General features: G+C 41.9%; 1 protein-coding gene across 1 annotated transcript in view; it reads left to right on the forward strand.

The window, feature by feature from the left end:
* The window catches only part of STAB2 (stabilin 2), an 805,158-nt gene that overhangs the window by 243,934 nt on the left and 542,580 nt on the right, over window positions 1-18,644 (forward strand). The window contains 2 exon segments of the mRNA XM_069228991.1: window positions 9,531-9,683; window positions 15,973-16,035. Of these exon segments, the coding sequence (XP_069085092.1) occupies window positions 9,531-9,683; window positions 15,973-16,035 (216 nt within the window).

Consider the following 18,644-nt stretch of genomic DNA (forward strand, 5'->3'; position numbering starts at 1 on the left):
TCTAGATCTGGTGTTGATAGACCGCCAAACATACATCTTGCTTCAATGGTGGAACAGTATAAATTTAAACCAAGGGCGGCCTTTTCAAGACCCAGTGCCACAATACGTAATAACGGCAGATGCATCCATGACAGAGTGGGGAGCACACCTCAATCAGCACAGCATCCAAGGACAATGGGACATTCAGCAAAAACAGTTTCATATAAACCACTTAGAACTGTTAGCGGTATTTTTAGCTCTGAAAGCATTTCAACCCATAATAACCCACAAATACACTCTTGTCAAAACAGACAACATGACAACAATGTATTACCTAAACAAACAGGGAGGAACACACTCGACACAGTTGTGTCTCCTAACACAAAAAATATGGCATTGGGCGATTCACAACCACATTCGCCTAATAGCACAATTTATTCCAGGGATTCAGAATCAGTTAGCAGACAATCTCTCTCGGGATCACCAACAGATCCACGAATGGGAAATTCACCCCCAAATACTGAACACTTACTTCAGAATGTGGGGAACGCCACAAATAGATCTATTTGCAACAAAAGAAAACTCAAAATGCCAAAACTTCGCATCCAGGTACCCACAACATCAGTCTCAGGGCAATGCACTATGGATGAACTGGTCAGGGATATTTGCGTACGCTTTTCCCCCTCTCCCACTTCTTCCATATCTAGTAAACAAGTTGAGTCAAAACAAACTCAGACTCATACTAATAGCACCAACATGGGCAAGGCAACCTTGGTACACAACACTACTAGACCTTTCAGTAGTACCTCATATCAAACTGCCAAACAGACCAGATCTGTTAACACAACACAAACAACAGATCAGACATCCAAATCCAGCATCGCTGAATCTAGCAATTTGGCTCCTGAAATCCTAGAATTCGGGCACTTAGACCACACACAGGAATGTATGGAGGTCATAAAACAGGCTAGAAAACCTACCACTAGACACTGTTATGCAAATAAGTGGAAAAGATTTGTTTATTACTGCCATAATAATCAAATTCAACCTTTACACGCATCTGCAAAAGAGATTTTTTGCTGAGTAACCTCCGTTTTTAAACCTCGACTCCAACTTATTTAATTCAGACAAGAAATCGTTGTCATTACTACAATTTCATCTTAGTCTGGTCATTTTTCAAAATGGTATGGCTCGAAATTTGGGAGATGGGATGTGCACTAGAGGCATGTAAAATTGCACTGCATGCACTAAATTATTTAGAAAAAATGAGAACAAATTCTTTTGCCTTCTATAAACAGTGTAATGTCACAAAAAAACAATCTGGTATTTGACATTGTTGTGGGAAAAAGAAATATTGAAACCATTGTTATTGAGATATTTTATAAACAGTTCCAATTGATATTTGTTATCTGATCAAAACATGATAACATCATCTGTTTAAAGACCCCAATAGATGGTATGTTCAGTAAGACCCGAGGGGCACTTAGACCATACATGAAATTTCTCATACCAACCCATATATAGATTCGCAAAACCTGGCTCCCATAGCAACGCCCTGTATTTGGCGATACCAGGTATCATTGTGAATGAAAATATTATTATTCAGAAATAAATTAATCAAGTCCATCAACATTTCTATGTGCTCACATAGTGTGGCATATCTTGTATCCAAAACATGTTGCACAGCCAAGAGCCCCTTATCCTTAGGAATACAAATGGAAAGGGAAAGGGAATTAACATTGTGTGTCCAAGAGACTATCTCGGGAAACACCCGGAACAATGACTCTGAAACCACGAAGTTGTGGAAAACGAAAGCGAAACAATGGTTTCATTTTCCACGACTTCCTGGTTTTCGTACCTTAACCACGCATGTCTGAACCACGTACATGTGTGGTTAAGGCACAGAAGAAGGGAGTCGGAGTCGACGCGGTGAAGGCGGAGGTAAGTTGGGCTGGGACTGGGGCTGTGTTTTTGGGGGGGTGGGGTGGGGGGCTCGGGGTGATTAGGGTTTGGGGGAAAGGGGGTCAGGGTTTAGCTTTTAGGGGTGGGTTGGGGTGTTTAGGTTTTAGGGGCGGGGTGGGGACTCAGGGTAATTTTAGTTTTTGGGGGTGGGGTGGGCGCTCGGGTGATTAGGGTTGGGGTAGGGGGGTTCAGGGTTTAGGTTTTAGGGGTGCGTTGGGGGTTGGGGTGCTTAGGTTTTAGGGGCGGGTGGGGACTCGGGGTATTTTTAGTTTTTGGGGGTGGGGTGGGGGCTTGGGGTGATTATGGTTTGGGGGGATAGGGGTCAGGGTTTATGTTTAAGGGGTGGGTTGGGGGGTTGGGGTGCTTTAGGTTTTAGGAGAGGGTGTTGGGGTTGTGGTAATTTTGGGGGTGGGGGTGGGGGTTGGGGTGGTTGTCGGGGTGGTGGGGTCACAGTAGTTTTTGGGGGTGCGGGGCTAGAGGGGAAGCATGCTGGAACCGTGCATGCTGATCACTAATGCCTTTACCAAGAATGCATTTACAACGAAAAATCGTTGTAAAGGCATTAGTGATACCAACGAGTTTGTTGTTCCGAACTCATTGTTGAGCCATGGGTGCTTGAAGCACTTGTGGTTTCGAGATATAACCGACTATCTCAGACCATTCAAAATCTTTCAACTTGTTCAATAAATCTTTAGTGTCTTTTATGTAAGCTGGCAAGTTCTGTACAAAAGGTTGCAAGAATAGATCTGTATATTCAGAAATGTTCTTGGTGGCGGAACCTATACCCGATATGATGAGTCTACCTCAGGGAAATATATAGCCCTCCTTATAGATCCTAGGTAAAATAGACATGTGTGGTATCCTGGATGTAGGGTTAAAGAGGTATCAATATTCTGCTTCTGAGATTAAACAGCATTCTTTCCATACCTCTAGTTTTTGTTTGATAAACTTGGTTGTTTCAGTGATAGGGTTTCCTGTCAGTTTCTGATGAGCTTTGTCATCTAGGAGTTGTCAGTTTAATTCCGTTGTATAGTCTGTAACATTCATAACAACAATATTACTTCCTTTATCTGCTTCTTTGATAACAACGTTGCTATTACTACTTAGGCCCTTCAACGCCACCCTCTCCAATGTAGAAATTTTATATTGTCGTACATGCTTAGAGCCTGTGGTATAGGAAGTTTCCAGATCATAAAGATCTTGGGTCACAGCTTGATAAAAAAGGTCAATGACATTGTTAGGAGGTAAAGATGGAGTCAGCCTAGATGGAAGTTTAAGGCCATTGTCCATAGCAAAATCGGGAGTTATGTCAAGGTCATCAAGGACATATGTAATGGGGTAGTGAAACTCCTGTGTGTCCCCCAGAGACATTAAATGTATGTCATTTAAGACACTTATAGACAAGTTACATTTACATGCAGAATTTGTTGGTCCCTGATGTGTAATATTGAGTTTACGAATGAATTTGAAGCAATCAATGTGTAGGTTAGTAAAATCAGGTATGTTGGTGGGACAAAAGCTTCAGTGAGAGCATAGTTCGATAAATTGATAACATTGACATTGTCTGCTATTAGACAATTCAAAAGGTTCCCCACCCTCCATTACTTCTTTTGATTGTGTGAAACTGTTCTTGTCATCATCCCCTCTCTTGTTATGGGAACTTCTCCGTCGTTTACCCCTCCTGGACTTCTTACATCTGTTGCCCTTTTTGTAAAGTTGTAGTTCCACTAAAACAGAATTAGTTGCTGCAGCGGCTAGAGTATCTTTATTAAAAGAGTTAACACCAGCATGACTAGTAACACTTGATAGATCCAAATCACTGGTAGAAGCTATTGGATCCTGTCTGTCCTCACTAGTCGCTGAAAAAGCTGTATGTGTCTGTCTCTTGATATTAAATTTATGTGTATAGGTAAACACCCTGACATTTTTATAGTCATTGTCGTCCCTGCGTAACTTACGCATCTTTTTATCTTTTATAAAGAGTTCGTGTTTGTTTAAAATCTCCCTGAGAATTGCATAATTTCTGTTTGTCACCTCCGGTTAGTTTAGATTCCTAATTTCTTTTACTAATGTTTCAATCTCCTCTAACAAGTTTTCCCTCTTATGACTGGCATCCCTGATGAGGATATCCATCATACCGAACAAGGTGGAGAGTAAAAGTTCTGCCTATTCTTTAAGCAAATCGTCACTTAGGTCATCAAATGATAGAAACTACCCTTAACCCTTTGGGAATTTGTTATCAGTGTATTTCTTCAGAATGGTGAGATCCCACCAACTGGATAATTTCTGTTTTTTGAGTCTTTCAAGCCTAACAAACTTGTTTTTTAGTCCTTCTTGTGTGGTGTTAATACTGGCCTGAGCTCAAATTATTAGTGGATGTCGTTAAAAGATCCTGTAAAAGTGCATCCCTACTGTCATCAAAAGTGGACATAATGAAAACCCAGTACAATATAAGCAGTTCTCTTAATCAGTGCAAACACAGTGTCTAGTTCAGAGTACAGGAAGGCATATGTAGTATATACAGTTATGAAATGGGGGCAATTCTGTGGCAAACCTGCACATCTGAAAGTAACCAAAATTAAAATAATTATGGCTACAATTGCAACAATGATTCAATGCAAAGTAATATCCTTATTACCCCATGACTGTTTGCACAACCATTGGTGACCCCCTAGAGGGGTGATACAAACATATCAAGTGTATTCAATGTCAGCTATAGTATGTTCCATCTGCCAATGTAGCTTTGTAAATTATTGCATACTATTTAGTAGTGTGATGTGCAGCTCAATTGTGATGTACAGCTCAGTTGTAGACGGGTGAGATTTTTGGACAAACTTGGGAGCCAGCTCCCAGAGACTGATATCTTAAGACATGCGTGCACAATTAGTTAGCAAGCAAACCTGTAATAATCCATAAATAAGCTTGCATACTATAAAATTGGTCTTTTTAGTATTTAATGATCTTATTACTTGTGTTTATTGTTTGTGTAATGGTTTTAACTAACAGAACACTGTTGAATAAATAAACTGAAACTAGTAGTGTGTGCATAATAAATTTATTTCTCATTTTCCAAAGAAAAGGTACTGTCTGGGCAATCAATTACTGAGTGTTATTATTGCGTGCCAATAAATGATGATTCCTGGCCCACACCACTCCACTTGAGTAGACCTTAGACTGCTTCACTTCGCTACCCTGTGAGAGTCAAGTGCTACAATGGAGTGTTTGGATCCCACTTGAGGACAGTTAAGGAACTATTATTTGTGCTGGCCACACGTCAAGTAGCCCAATTTCCAACACCTAGAGTCTATGTGCATTGGCTAATCATGATGATAAAACAGCAATGTTAGTCTACCCATAAAGGACCAGCATTGTGCAGAAGTAGCCAATTTAGGGAACAAATAACTTGCTGAGTATCTAGTTCAGGATGTGGCTATTAGCAGTGATGGACAGATGAGTGGCAAAGTCCAGATAATGTGTCTACTGATACGACATTTAACACTGGGGTCAACTGTATCCCTCTTCCTCCTTTTGTTTCTTCACAGCTGATTAAGGAGAATCTGGTTAAGACCCTTCCTCACTGAGAGAAAAATTAGCAAAGTATGGATAGTCACAACATTGCTTATCAATCTCAGAAACTTGACCATTGCATTGGCACAGTTCTTCAAAGGTTGTGGCACCAGAGACGTTTTTCATGTCAGAATTGTCAAAATGTATGCTAAATATTGAGATAGGCATGTTATTAAAGCATGCATAGGGGATAGGTACATAAGTATTTTTTATGCTAAGTGTGGGCCTTCTACCAAAGCATTTATAACTCTTTTCTAACATTCTTTGTTTTTTTAGCATTTCTATTACTTATATTTTCTGATTTTTTAGGTTTTGTATTAAACTTTCTAATATGTTTGAGACAGTGTTCAGTAGACCAGGACTACATATTGTGTTAGGTTCCGATACAGACATTGTCACGACAATATCGTGTCTATATTGCCTCAGGAAGGTACACAGTCCAAGTCCATTTTTCACATTGCAAGAATTGAGCACATTTTGTTTCTCAATGGGATAAGGATACATGAAGAGACCTAATAATATGTACGGATACTCCCAGCAAACGCCAGTCATGTCTTCATATACTGAGGTACCCCTACCATGTATCAGGCATCACTACCATGTGCCGTAGTAATCCAGCCATATGTCATTCATAGACATCATATGCCGTAGTATTCTAATACTGCATTATATCTTACTCATTTTTATCAAACGCTCTAGTCAGAAAATGCCCTTTTTGCAACCCTCCCCATCACTCATTGTTGGTTTTTATTGCTGATAAATGGGCCCTGAACACTGAGGCACTGCTGACCAGTACCCAGTGTTGTACTCTGACCCCTAAATTGGCTAACCCCTGATTGGCATATTTAACTTACCTACAAGCTGCTAGTATATGGTAGGCTCTGTACCCTTGGTCTGTAAGGCAAATGTCACTAGTGGACTGCAGCACTCATTGTGCTACCACTAAAATGACAAGTGAAAGCATAACTTGAGGCCTGCCACTGCAGCCTTGCTGGACAGTTTTATTACTGCCATTTCGACTTGCTAAAATTACTCTTTTAACAGGCCTAACCCTTCCTTTTACAAAGTAGTAGGTCACCCCACCCTAGGGCAGGGTACATATTATTCAAAAGTATGATATATGTATTTAATGTTTATACACTTCCTCTATGAGCAGTTTTCACTGTAACAAGGCTGGCTGTGCCATAGGAAACATTGGATTACTCTTTAATATTTAATAACTTCAGATTGGCACTAGCTAGAAGAGTGCTTCAAACGCTCATTTTATAGTTATAAAATCCAATTTAATGCCAATGTTTAATTTTGTCAAACTATAACAGAAATAGTGACTTTAGAAACTCACTATTTTCCTGTTCAAAAGAATCTCTTATCCCCCTGCAAGGAGTTGTGAATGACTCTCAGAAAAGGGAACTAGAGGGCTTAGGTTGGGCCTGAGGGAAGTGTCCACCAACTGCAGAAGCTTCAAAGGGGTATACATTGTCCAAGGCAGATGTATCTCATACCTGGGCATGCCCATTCCGTCGTCTAACTAGTGAGAGTGGCATCAATCCTAGTGGAGGGAAAACATATTCTAGAACCGGTTTGCAGGGTCATTTCCCTAGACACACCTAAGGGTTATGCCCAGAGCTCTGACCAGGGGAAGAAAGGTTCTGCCATGTTGGATTTTGGCAGACAAAGTCACCTTAGGATCGTTTAGGACCAAACCCCCAGGAAATGATGTCAGAGTGAGTAGGGTTGCCCCAGTGAACTGTTTCCTGATTTCTCAAGAAATGTCCTCCCACCCATAAGCTAGTGCCAGGCATAAAAGTGGCACCCTGGAGTACCTTCTTCAGAACACCTTTGGACCTATTTAAAACAGAAGAAGTACTGCACCTGCTGTTGAACCTGCGTAGATAGACCCCAAGACCTAGAGATGCTCCCACTTGTACCCAGGACTGAGAAGTGGACTTCAAGAGTCAGTTGGCTGATTTTCTGTTAAACTACAAGGACATAACAGTTGCAAGAAACCCACCTTTCTGAAGAGATCATCTGACCAATTCCAACTCGACCTGTCCTGGATCCTGCTGGTGGCTTCCCCAGGAGTGAGTCTGGATGCCCAAGTGGCGTCCCTAAGCTCATAGGGTATTTGGATAAGTGTCAAAGTGTACTCCTCCTGCCTAACCCTAAAGGTTGGGAGTTAGAAGCTTTTTCAAGGATTTTTGCCTGAAGAACTGACAAAAGACTGGGACAAGCCTGCCAAGTAAATCCGACAAAGGTGCGTTGCCACTGAGCGAAGGATTCAGATTGCTCCCACTCTGATCTTTTCTGCAGTAGCAATTCTGTTTCAGCAGGATGTCGCAGAGAAGGTGTCTGGCCTTGTGGAGCCCTGCTTACACTGGAGAAATCCAAGCTCCAAAAAGTGACTAACTCCAATGCTAGAAATTTTCACCAGACAAAGGCACAAAAGTATCCGGCTGTCAGGAGACCCTCTTTGGGTGTGAATTTTGAATTTCTTCTGCTTTGACATTTCCCGCCAAAAGTCAACAGCCTCACTAGGCCTTCACCAAAGAGCATTCCAGCTCCATGGAACGCATCTCGCCAACTGCCTGCTGCCTTGCTCCTCTTGAGGATTTTCGACTTCCATTTCAGATACTAAGTCAAAAGGTAAAACTCTCGACCACTGCAAACGTGGTTAATGTATCTGACATGTGCTCCATTATGGTTGAAATTAACTCATGCCTAGGTACAGTCAATCAAAACTAGATGATTTTGGTTGGCACTCAGTCCTTTCTGGGGCTATTTTACTTAAACGTTAAGAAACTCATATCTCCAGTTTTGTATATCCATTTGTTACCATTTTGGTGTCTGCTCATTAAAATTTACTCTATTTTTATAAATTGGAGTAGGATTTGTATTGTGTTGTTTTTTCTACTTTTTAATGTTTTGGTACCGACAAATGCTGTACACAATTCTCCTAAATTAAGCCTGTCTTCTCTGTGAATATCTATCAAAGGTTGAGTTCAGGTTTAAATTGCTGAGACGAAACTGGACCTGGGGAAGAATATTGCAATTATTAGTTAAAGAGGACCATTACTTCTGCCTCAGTGCATTTTGAGAGAGTATGGTACAAGGTAGGTGTTTAAGTGAATCGCTTAGTCATGAAGGATACCGCCAGAGATAGAATATGCGTTTGATACGGTATGAATGTAATTGTCTCCTCGCAAGTATGAGTTGATGAACAAGTTTTGATTCTTTCAGTGTATAAACTGTTGGATCTCTGATCTTGCAATGTAGATGGTAAGTGTTGGTATTAGATATCTGACTGGCGAATGAAGTGCTCACAGTGCCAGCACTTAGTGGTTGAATACCTTTGTGGATTATAATAATCTTGTAATGGGCACTTGGGGAGTACATTATTCTCTGCCTTAGAGACAGTATTGCCAGTGGGGCCCACCGACACTCATATTTGTGAATCAGCACTTGATTTCCTCATCAGACTTTGTCCAGAGCAAGAGGGAGAAATATACAAATGGGAGAATTGAGGAGGAAGTGAAAGCTGGACCAAAGTGACAAATGGAAAAAGAAGGGATGAAAACTAACCTACAAGAGTGAGATAAAGAGACTGGGATTGTCTAGTGGTGGATTAAAGAGGCATGAGGGGACATCAGGGCTACACAGCCTTAATATTTGACTCCTGGACCTTTAAGAGCACTGACTACTGGCTTCTGAACAAATCTTTGGGTCCCGGACCTTATTTTTTAACAAATTAGGCCCTGGCCTCAGAAGCTAGAAATTAGCTAAGTGACTCTCAATTTATTAGTCATAGCAGTTTGCACGTAATCAAAGTTCAGTGGTCAGACCAGTCTTGCTATGCTCCAGCAAGGATTGTGAGGGATATCAGAAAACCTACCATTAGACACTTTTGTGTTGCCAAGGATCGGATGCCAAAATGTCCTGTCTGTTTTGATATGAGTTGCCATATTTTTATACCCAATGCATAAATAATGATATATCTGAATTGTTTGCTTTTCATTTGTATACAGGGACAAATTCAAGTAAATGGAATAAACATTGTAGAAGCAGACGTCGCTGCAGAAAATGGCCGAATTTACACTCTGGACGGTGTACTGGTGCCTCCCTCTATTATACCCATTCTCCCGCACAGATGTGATTTGTTAAAGAGAGAAATGATCATGGTATAAAGTTCTTCTGTTATGTATTTTAAAATCACATTTTTTGTGCTGACATGTGTCTTATTGGTGGGTGTTAACTCTTCAGGACCAATGTTTTAAGCAAAGTACAGTAGCACAGAAGTGTTTGTTCATCTTGTCCTGTCCCACTTGGGAGTTGTACCCACGTTACATATTTAGGGGGTTCTTATAGTTCAGCAAACTGTCCGCTAATATTATGGAACTTCGACTACAAAGTTTCTCTTCACAGGGCACCTGGTGTTCACCCACATTTACAAGTCCTAGTCATGTAAGAGGTGACCAAAATGCACTTTTTTTTGTCTGACCTTTTTCCATTTTATTTTAGCAAGCATGCTCACAAGCTTTTCCTCAAGTCAAAACATTTCAGTTCTGCCAGGTCTGGTATGGAAGCAAAGCTTACGGCCATACACTTCAGTAATTTCTGGAGTGCAAAACATGTCCTTTTTTAGATGGGACTATCCCTCAGGATCCAGGCATTGCTAGGTCGCCTGCTTCCACTATTCCAGTGAAGCACCCAGCACCCGGCTTTGTTCCTCGATGCCACGGTTAACCACATTTTGCCATGCCAATCTCCACATTTGCCCAGTAGAGACCACATGCATAAGAGGGAATGGCTCCCCTCTTCCTGCAGACTAATAACAATAATCTCTTCAGAAGCATATTCAATTTGCAACATTACCAAAGTAACACACATACATAATCAAACAACTGGCACAAAGAGGCCCTTAATTCAAACTGTAGATAACACGGTTCTCCCCGGGTAATCCTACTACAGACTTGTTATTGTCTACATGTGCCCAGGCATTTATGTGATATGTAAGATGGTGCTACAAAATGTTCAGTAACACTTGTAATTTGCCAGATATTGGCATCATATATCCAAGTTCTCTCACCATATCGAGAGTTTTGCAAAATATTGCTATCATGTACCATGGTGCTCGCACTTAATGCCAGTAATTGTCATCCCAAGCTAGCACATCCCTGCCACCATATTTCAGGTATTGCCTTTATGTACCCAGTTATTTACAGAACCTGCTAGGCATTGCTGTCATATTCCTTGGTGCTCCCTCTCTCTGTTACAACTCATATTTGCATCACATAACCAAACAGAACTTTGCCCACTCTTATTTATGCTTTTATGTATTTGGTTATTTAGTTATATGAGGAATTCATAAAGTGCTCTATGTCACATTCCTGCTACAGCTGTAACACTGATGTCTAGCCTCCTAATTCTGCCAATGCATGTTCATTCTCAGAACTTCATAGGACTGCAGTGATTTTCTGGAGTTGAAGCCCTTGAGAAGACCATTAGAGTTTTGAGGGCAAGAGTGAGTCTAAAAAATAGATCCCATGAGAATGTTACCCCCAAACATAACCCTGAACTGTGGCTTTCTGTTAATGGGAGTTTTTAACTGGAAACACAAGCACAGGAGCACACAGGTTTAATGCTGTTATGTGAAATTCCATTATTGTACCAAGATGTAGCAAAATGTACAATACAATATCTTCACACAGCACAGTGGCAAACTATGAAACTAATTTCCTTTAGATCTCATTTTTTAGAAGGAAACCCGAATTTCAGGAGATGAGCCATGTAGGAAAGCATGTTTTTTTGCAGGTTTCACCTAATTTTTTACCTCATTTTGAAATATTAGTTGCTAGTTTTCGACTTTGAGAGCACATTGAGACATACTTCTAGACCTCAGTGACAGTGTTATTTCACATTTTTTAAATGATATAGTTAATTGGGTACCCCCAATTGACATCTGCTGGCTTACTTGTATGTCCCTAGAATATGGTACCAAGCGCAGGTAAGGCTGGCTGACCACACAAGAGCTGCAGCAGTGTTTGTGCTGTTTTGTGTGTGACAAAGTGAAACCACAATTTTCAGCTGCCGTTGCAGACCGAAGAGGCTATGCATGCACTGCCCACACAACTTTGCCATTACCACTAATGTCAAAATCCATTAGTCCTTTACCTATATATATGGCTCCTCTAAGGCAGACCTACGAAGCCCTAAGTCAAGGAGCTGTATGTTTTTAAGATAGATATCATTTTTAATTGTATATAATATATACAGCAAAGCCCTAAACTGTTGGTGTTTGTGGAGGGCAGTTAATTAGCTTTATAAGGCAATTGTAGAGTTAACGGTTGGCACTCCAGGCTACCTAACTATGTCATGTAAGGTATCAAATTAAAGAGGACATCAAATGTGGCTCAATGGTGCAGTCGACCATTACGCCCAATTTAATGCTGGCTACTTTTGCAAACATTGCCACTGTTTGACCCCGCTAGTCCAGTGACATACCCACAACCCTTTACGACCCAAACATTTTGGCAGGTGAGAGAGAGAGACAAGCCAGGAACACCCACTGAATCTGAGCCACAAAACACCATCACCCATACACCTTCCACGCACCACACAGTACACACCCCAACACATCACCCCACACACCCTCACACATACCACTCTCACTACACCCATGGCACCACAAAAACACCCCAGGTTCTCTGAGGAGGAGCTAAGGGTCATGGTGGAGGAAATCATCCAGGTAGAGCCACAGTTATTTGGATCACAGGTGTAGCAGACATCTATTGCAAGGAAGATGGAGCTATGGTGGAGAGTCATAGGGGCTGAGGCAGGTCTTAGCCCCCCTGGGGAGATGTGTGTACGACTCCCAGGCTGAGAACAAAGGCTGTTGCTGCACTGGAGGTGTGGCCCCCACCCACAAGATGGGCTGCAAAAGGTGTTAACCCAAAAGACAAGCATCAAAGGGTGATGCCGCCTTTGAACGGCTGCTGTGGCAGCACAGTAAGCTTTTTGTTTCCCCTAAATAGGGTTGTGCCAGGGCCAACGAAGGGAAAACCAGTTTTAGAACCAGTGTTCCATGGACATGCTGCCCGTGGTAGTTATAACCCCAGGAGTGAATTACTAAGGTCCTCACACTTGAAGAAGACTTCAGCCATGTTGGTTATGGCATGTAGATGCAATATGGGATAGCCATATGCCACACATCACCAGGACTGTGTCCTGTGTCACCAGATAAGAGGCCACCTACGGCCATTGTCTAGTGACTGCATTATCCCCTTGGGGCACTTTGCCTAGGATATAATGAGCACCCTTGGCACCCGAGACTTTAGTATTCACTGGATTTGGACCAACGACTACAAGAAGACCACTTTGCACTCATTTGAAGTGCACAAAGAGAGGCTGTGACATTGGAGTGACTGCACCTGCTGCACTTTGGTCTAGCTATTGTGCGTGTCTGACTCAGGGAAAAGTAGATTCCCTGCCTAAATCCAAAGCAACGACTCCAAGCATCAGTTGGCTGTCTCCCCCACCCCCAGAACAGCACTGGGCACATTAAAGCTGGAAGAGCCCAAACCGCATTCCTGGTAGCCATCACAGCTGTTTTGCAACTACTGGACGCCAGCCACTTCGATGTAACATTTGGAAATAGACAGAAGTTGCATCCGGGTCTTCTGGACCCGTGGATGATGGTTGTGACCAGATTCATCCACACCAAAGGTTTGTCCCGTAACCGCTGTGTTGCAAGATTGAAAAGTCTGCATTGGCAGCCATTTGGCCAGCGGCATAGAGGACTTTGTGGGACCACAAGATCAAAGGCCGAAGTCGCCACCACTCACTTGTGGTACAAGGACTCAACCAGACTTCAGCCTCATGGACCACACAGCGCCTAGAGCATCCATTGAGCGTCCTTAAGCCTGCATCTCTCAGAATCAGGACCACTCTATTGAAGTAAATGGTGGTTGTCCTGTAAAGTTTGGAACTCGTTTTAAAAATGCTCTGGTGGCCAGCTAACTGTCCAAAGTTTACTCTTAAGACTCCTCGACCCCTATTCTGTTGGATTTGGTCGCCCAAACCAGGTCGGGGTTGCTGAACTCAGTGTTTCAAATGTTTGCAAAGTTTTCAAACATTTCAAAGTTTTTCCTTGCCAAAACTTGTTTTCTTTTGATGGCAAAGTTTTTAAATGCTTCAAAAATTCATATCTCTGGAACACTCCGGTGGATTTTAGTCATAAAGTACTCTAAAAATTGATAAGAATATGCTCTATTTTTATAAATTGTTGTGTCTCTTTCTTGTTTGCTGACTTTATTTTGTTGTTTGGGCCTGATAAATGCTTTAAACATTGTTCTTTTGCCAAATCTTGCTGCTCTGTGCCATAGTACCATAGTTACCAAAGGGTTGAGCTGAATGTTAAGTAAATAACTCTGACTGGACCAGAGGAGATAAATGTGAGTGCATTTCACAATAAGGGCCCAACCTTACCATATAGTGCATCCCTATTCTTACAAGTCCGCACTTGAGGTAGTAGGGTGGGCATATGCATTAGCTTGAGAAATGTCTTTGCTCCATAATAAAAATATTGTTACATCACAGAGCTCTTCTAGTTTAATTATTGCACGAGACGAATTGTGGTATGTATGTCCTGCTGATTGAATTGCTGAAAGTGGCCAAATTTGAAGACGGGTCTTTGGGCCAGATGGCTTGATGTTACGATGATGTGTGATGTAAATACAGGGTACCAAGGCATATAGGGATATGGGGTTAAATGAGGGCACGTAGTAAACTATTCATTGGCATGGTCAGTGGATGGCTTACAAAAGGAACCCTGAAAGCAGCCTTCGCTCCTACAACCACCACAAAGAGGACCGGTTGTGATCTATACCAGTACATGTAATTTTAATATTTTCATTCGGTATAAACAGTGAAGGAACTTTGATGTCCTTTCGAGAGTTTAGTAAAGCTTAAAAGCAAAGAAACTATTTCCATGATTTTAAAATATCGTATCTGGTAAATGTTCAGAAAATATTTCTTAATTAAGAAAGTTGATAAAAGTTAAAATAGTTCCAACACTGGAAAATATCCCACACTGGGGCAGAAATTGATAGTGGTGGCATGGGCATTTTTGTGGCAGGTGTGGCAGACTATTTGAGATTTCATATCTCCTGGAGGCTGGAGAAATGAGAAGTCCTTGACAACAATGTATGCATGTCTGAAATCTTTATAGTGAGCTACAACGTGAATGGACCACTTGCCCCTCTGGAAACAGAGGACAGATTCAGCATACAGAATTAGAGCAGTGGGTGAGAAGGAAGAAAATACACGAACTAACAGAGACGAAAGGGAGATTTGTATTTAAAGTATTAATTAATAGTTGTGCATTTATAACTGGAATGATTAACAGGAAATACTCCCTTTCCTTTCAACTTACACACAGTTGGTAGATGCAGACGTAGTAGGGCTGAAGCTACTCTGTTAATTCTGACATTTGACTTCATGGCATGTTGCATGCTGGTACTTTTACTTCGAGTATATAATGATGGGAAAGCAAAACTACAAGTCCCAAAATGCATCTAGGCTTTGGGTAAAAGATGAGGTTTGTCTGAAACGGCATGCGTGATGCCGGACCAGTGTACCACAATAAAAGCATTGCCTGGAGTTTAGTTTATGCAGTTTTCTGTAGAACTCTCACATCCGACCATATTGCGTGTTAGACCTGCCACCAGTCCAAGTTACCTAGCTTCTCCTGACTCCTATTACTGCACCTGTAATGGTGACACGTACAACCTCAAGACAACATAACATGAGCCACAGCTAGGCGTGGCAGAAGATATCCGGTTAGGCAGCACTGGTCGCACTTGGCTTAACAGCTGTCTGCGGGAAGTATTAGTACCAAGTCTTTAAAATATCTTGAGTGGGCATTGCCCCCCCCCCTCGGAGGAGTGCACCAGTGACTATTATACTTTGGAGAAGTACTCTACAAAAATAAAGGGATGTGAACAGCATCTGTGACTCTATGGCTGTATACGTCGCCGCCGTAGATCCAGACCTCTTGCCTCTGTCGGTGCTCGTACTCTTCAGCCGCGAGTGAGCGTGCGTGTGCTGCGCGTGACGCCGTACCGCAGAAGGCCCTTACTGCTTGCATTGGGCCCCGCAGTGAGTGCAGAGCTTTCTCCCACTGCTGTGAATGTTTAGTCTCAGCTTCCCGGTAACTGTGTGTAATAGGAGGACTACGCCAACGGAACGCATGCCATGGCACACTGTTGAGATATATTCTAATAGCGTTCATCCAAAGTATAATATTGTCTTTTTTTCCTTGATTGCTCAATACTTTAGTTCAGACATCGGCTATAGAGCCCTGGGCTTTCAAGAGGGCTGTGTTTGGTTGTCTGGATCCTTGCTTAGATCTTCTCTACAATAGTAACACATCCAGCGATCTGATGAAAGTACTTTGCTCTTGTCTTTCAGGGGTCCTGTGCTAACTGTGCCCTGCTATATACCAGTGTATGTCCCCGTGACTCAGTATCTACGGTAAGTGCTGGTGTATACTGATAAAGTGGCATACAGTTTGTTGCTCGTGTTTATTTGCTTACCTGTGGAACTGTTTTGCAGTTTTGTAAATTGCAGACCGGATTTCACCAAGTCTAAGATCACCAGGTACAATAATATGTAAGAGAGACGCAAACATAGTTAAAAATGAATATGTTAGGTATTATAATCCCGCAGGTATTGTAGTGAGGGTGTGACTACCTGCAGTGTGTGGGCTGTAAAATGGTAATTTGTGACTAAAGACAAGAGATGTGCCAGTGATAGGTCCATTATAGCGGGAAGATGGACTGATACGTGGGGGAGGGGGTTATAGCAATGGCATCCCAGTGGAAAGATGAACCCTGATTAGGTGAAGAAGTCTCTCGATCAGGTGTCCCGTGAGAAGGCAATATAAGTGAAAACGCCAGCAAACAAGGGGACGTTGGACATAGAGGAAGCACGGCTCTTCGAGTCAGAAACAGGCATATTTATAAACAGTATCAAGTGGGCAAAAGCCGTGAGAACTACTAAGACATGTAGAAAAATCACAGGGCAGGCAGCTCCTACATGCAACCATGAAGCTAAGGGCATCATCCAAGACCTGCAGGTTAGCCGGCACATTGAGATGGATGCGAGGCGACACAGCTGTATATATTTTTCTTTATAATAATGCTATATTATGCAGTTTTTCAAAGTGACTTTGCGTAAATGCGCATGATGCAGACCACTGATACAAAAGGAACAACTATATATATGTGTCACTCAACAGAGAGGTCTTCCAAGGACCTAAGCGGCTCAAAGTTCAAGTCACATGATTAAGTCTCCATCAATATTCATACAACAGAAATGCGACATAGCTGTACATTCATTTAGTCATGAATGAGGTTGCTGAGGATGTGGTATTTATGATAGCAGACACTTTTATTGATAGTTGTAGTTAGGCAATGAATTATGTTAATAGCTTTATGGATATGAGAAACACTCAAACAGCAACAATTAACAAAGAGGATGAAGTGTTTCACTACAAACCTAAATGTTAATGGATTGGCGTGTAATAAGGGCAAACAACAGATTTCCACTATGTAGAAAGCTAGAGGTGACTAGAGAATGTGGCCTGGAAGACACGAGCACGCACAAATGCATTTAATCTAAAGGGTTTTCAAGAGCCCCACTCACACACACACCCACACACACACACACACACACACTCTATGGCGTCTGTGATAAGTGATGCAATGTAATATAAACATTGTTTCCCAAATAGATTTTAGCTGCCGTGGTCAGTAGACCACATTCAGAGCTAGTGATCTAGAATGAGTGGGGCTATTCCTATGACAAGGCACTGAAAAGTATATCCTCAGGTGAGGGTACTTGTGGTTGTGGGCCATAGAACTACACATACATGGTAGTTCCTCATGGTTTTTAAGTTGCTTATAGGTAAAGCGCCTTAATTGTGAATCTAAATGATCATCTGGAAAAAAAAATATGAAAACCCAGATTCTCTCGAGAAGCCTAAAACATTTGCAATAACTGAGTGGTGATTCTGGCAGGTGACAATCAATCAATCAGGAATTTGGAAAGCGCACTACTCACCCGTGAGGGTCTCAAGGTGCTCGAACGGGAGGGAGGAGGGGAACAGTTGTAGAGCTCATCCTGACACTTATTTCAGAACTTCCCTTGCTCTGTCACCAGCTGACTCCCAATGGCCCTCTGTTCCTTTACATAATAAAGCATCATGATAGAAAAGAACATTGGTGGTACAAATCCATGGCACCGCTGCATCGAGGTTGGTATGCTGTGTTAAAGTACCAACATAAAAACAATAACTTAAATTGAAGGGAGACAAAAAGTGTATGCTCACGCAGCCAGAAGAAAAGTGTATGTTATGCTATATGTTGTACTGGCTATGATATGTTGGGTTATGCTGTAATGCCAGCTAAAAGCGTTTTATTGTGGTGTGCTTCTTAGATTGCCAGTTTTGTAATGGGCTCCTTGCTCAACCTGAAGATATCACCCTTTTGACTTGAGCAAATGCTCGCGTTCAAACAATGACCCTCGCTTAGTTTGTTCAAACCAGTGGGTAAGGTATTAGTCCTCCTCTTAGGCTTTGCTAACCTGCTACTATATGAAATGATGCAATGCTATGACTTTCAAGAGAAAAAAAGCAATGCAGTGCAGTTTGCAGAGGATCACACTGTTCTGGACATATTCCAGGCCAGCATAACAGCTGGGATAAGAAAACATGAATTTTGTCCTCTTTCTGCCTGATGACTTGAGGTTTGTGTTGGTGTTGGATGTTCATCCTTTTAGATCCCTTGGCTGCCTCTCATACTGTCTACCACCCCCTCTGTTGAGATAGCATACTGAGGTGGGTATTCAAAGCACATCGCTGATTTCAGTGGGCAATCCTTATCCAACCATGCATAAAGTGTGGCCCTTTGCCCTTGAAAACTTATCTGTGGATTTCTTAACTTGGGAATGCCTCAAGGATTGGCAGTCTCCCTCTCTTTTAAATCACTCCGTGAGTCCACTAGATATTTTGTTTTATAATCATGTGGTGCAATATATTATGTTCCCAGTACACACGAACACACACACCTTATTTAAGCCTG

Source organism: Pleurodeles waltl, chromosome 4_1 (genome assembly GCF_031143425.1).
Source record: "Pleurodeles waltl isolate 20211129_DDA chromosome 4_1, aPleWal1.hap1.20221129, whole genome shotgun sequence".
Lineage (NCBI taxonomy): Eukaryota > Metazoa > Chordata > Amphibia > Caudata > Salamandridae > Pleurodeles > Pleurodeles waltl.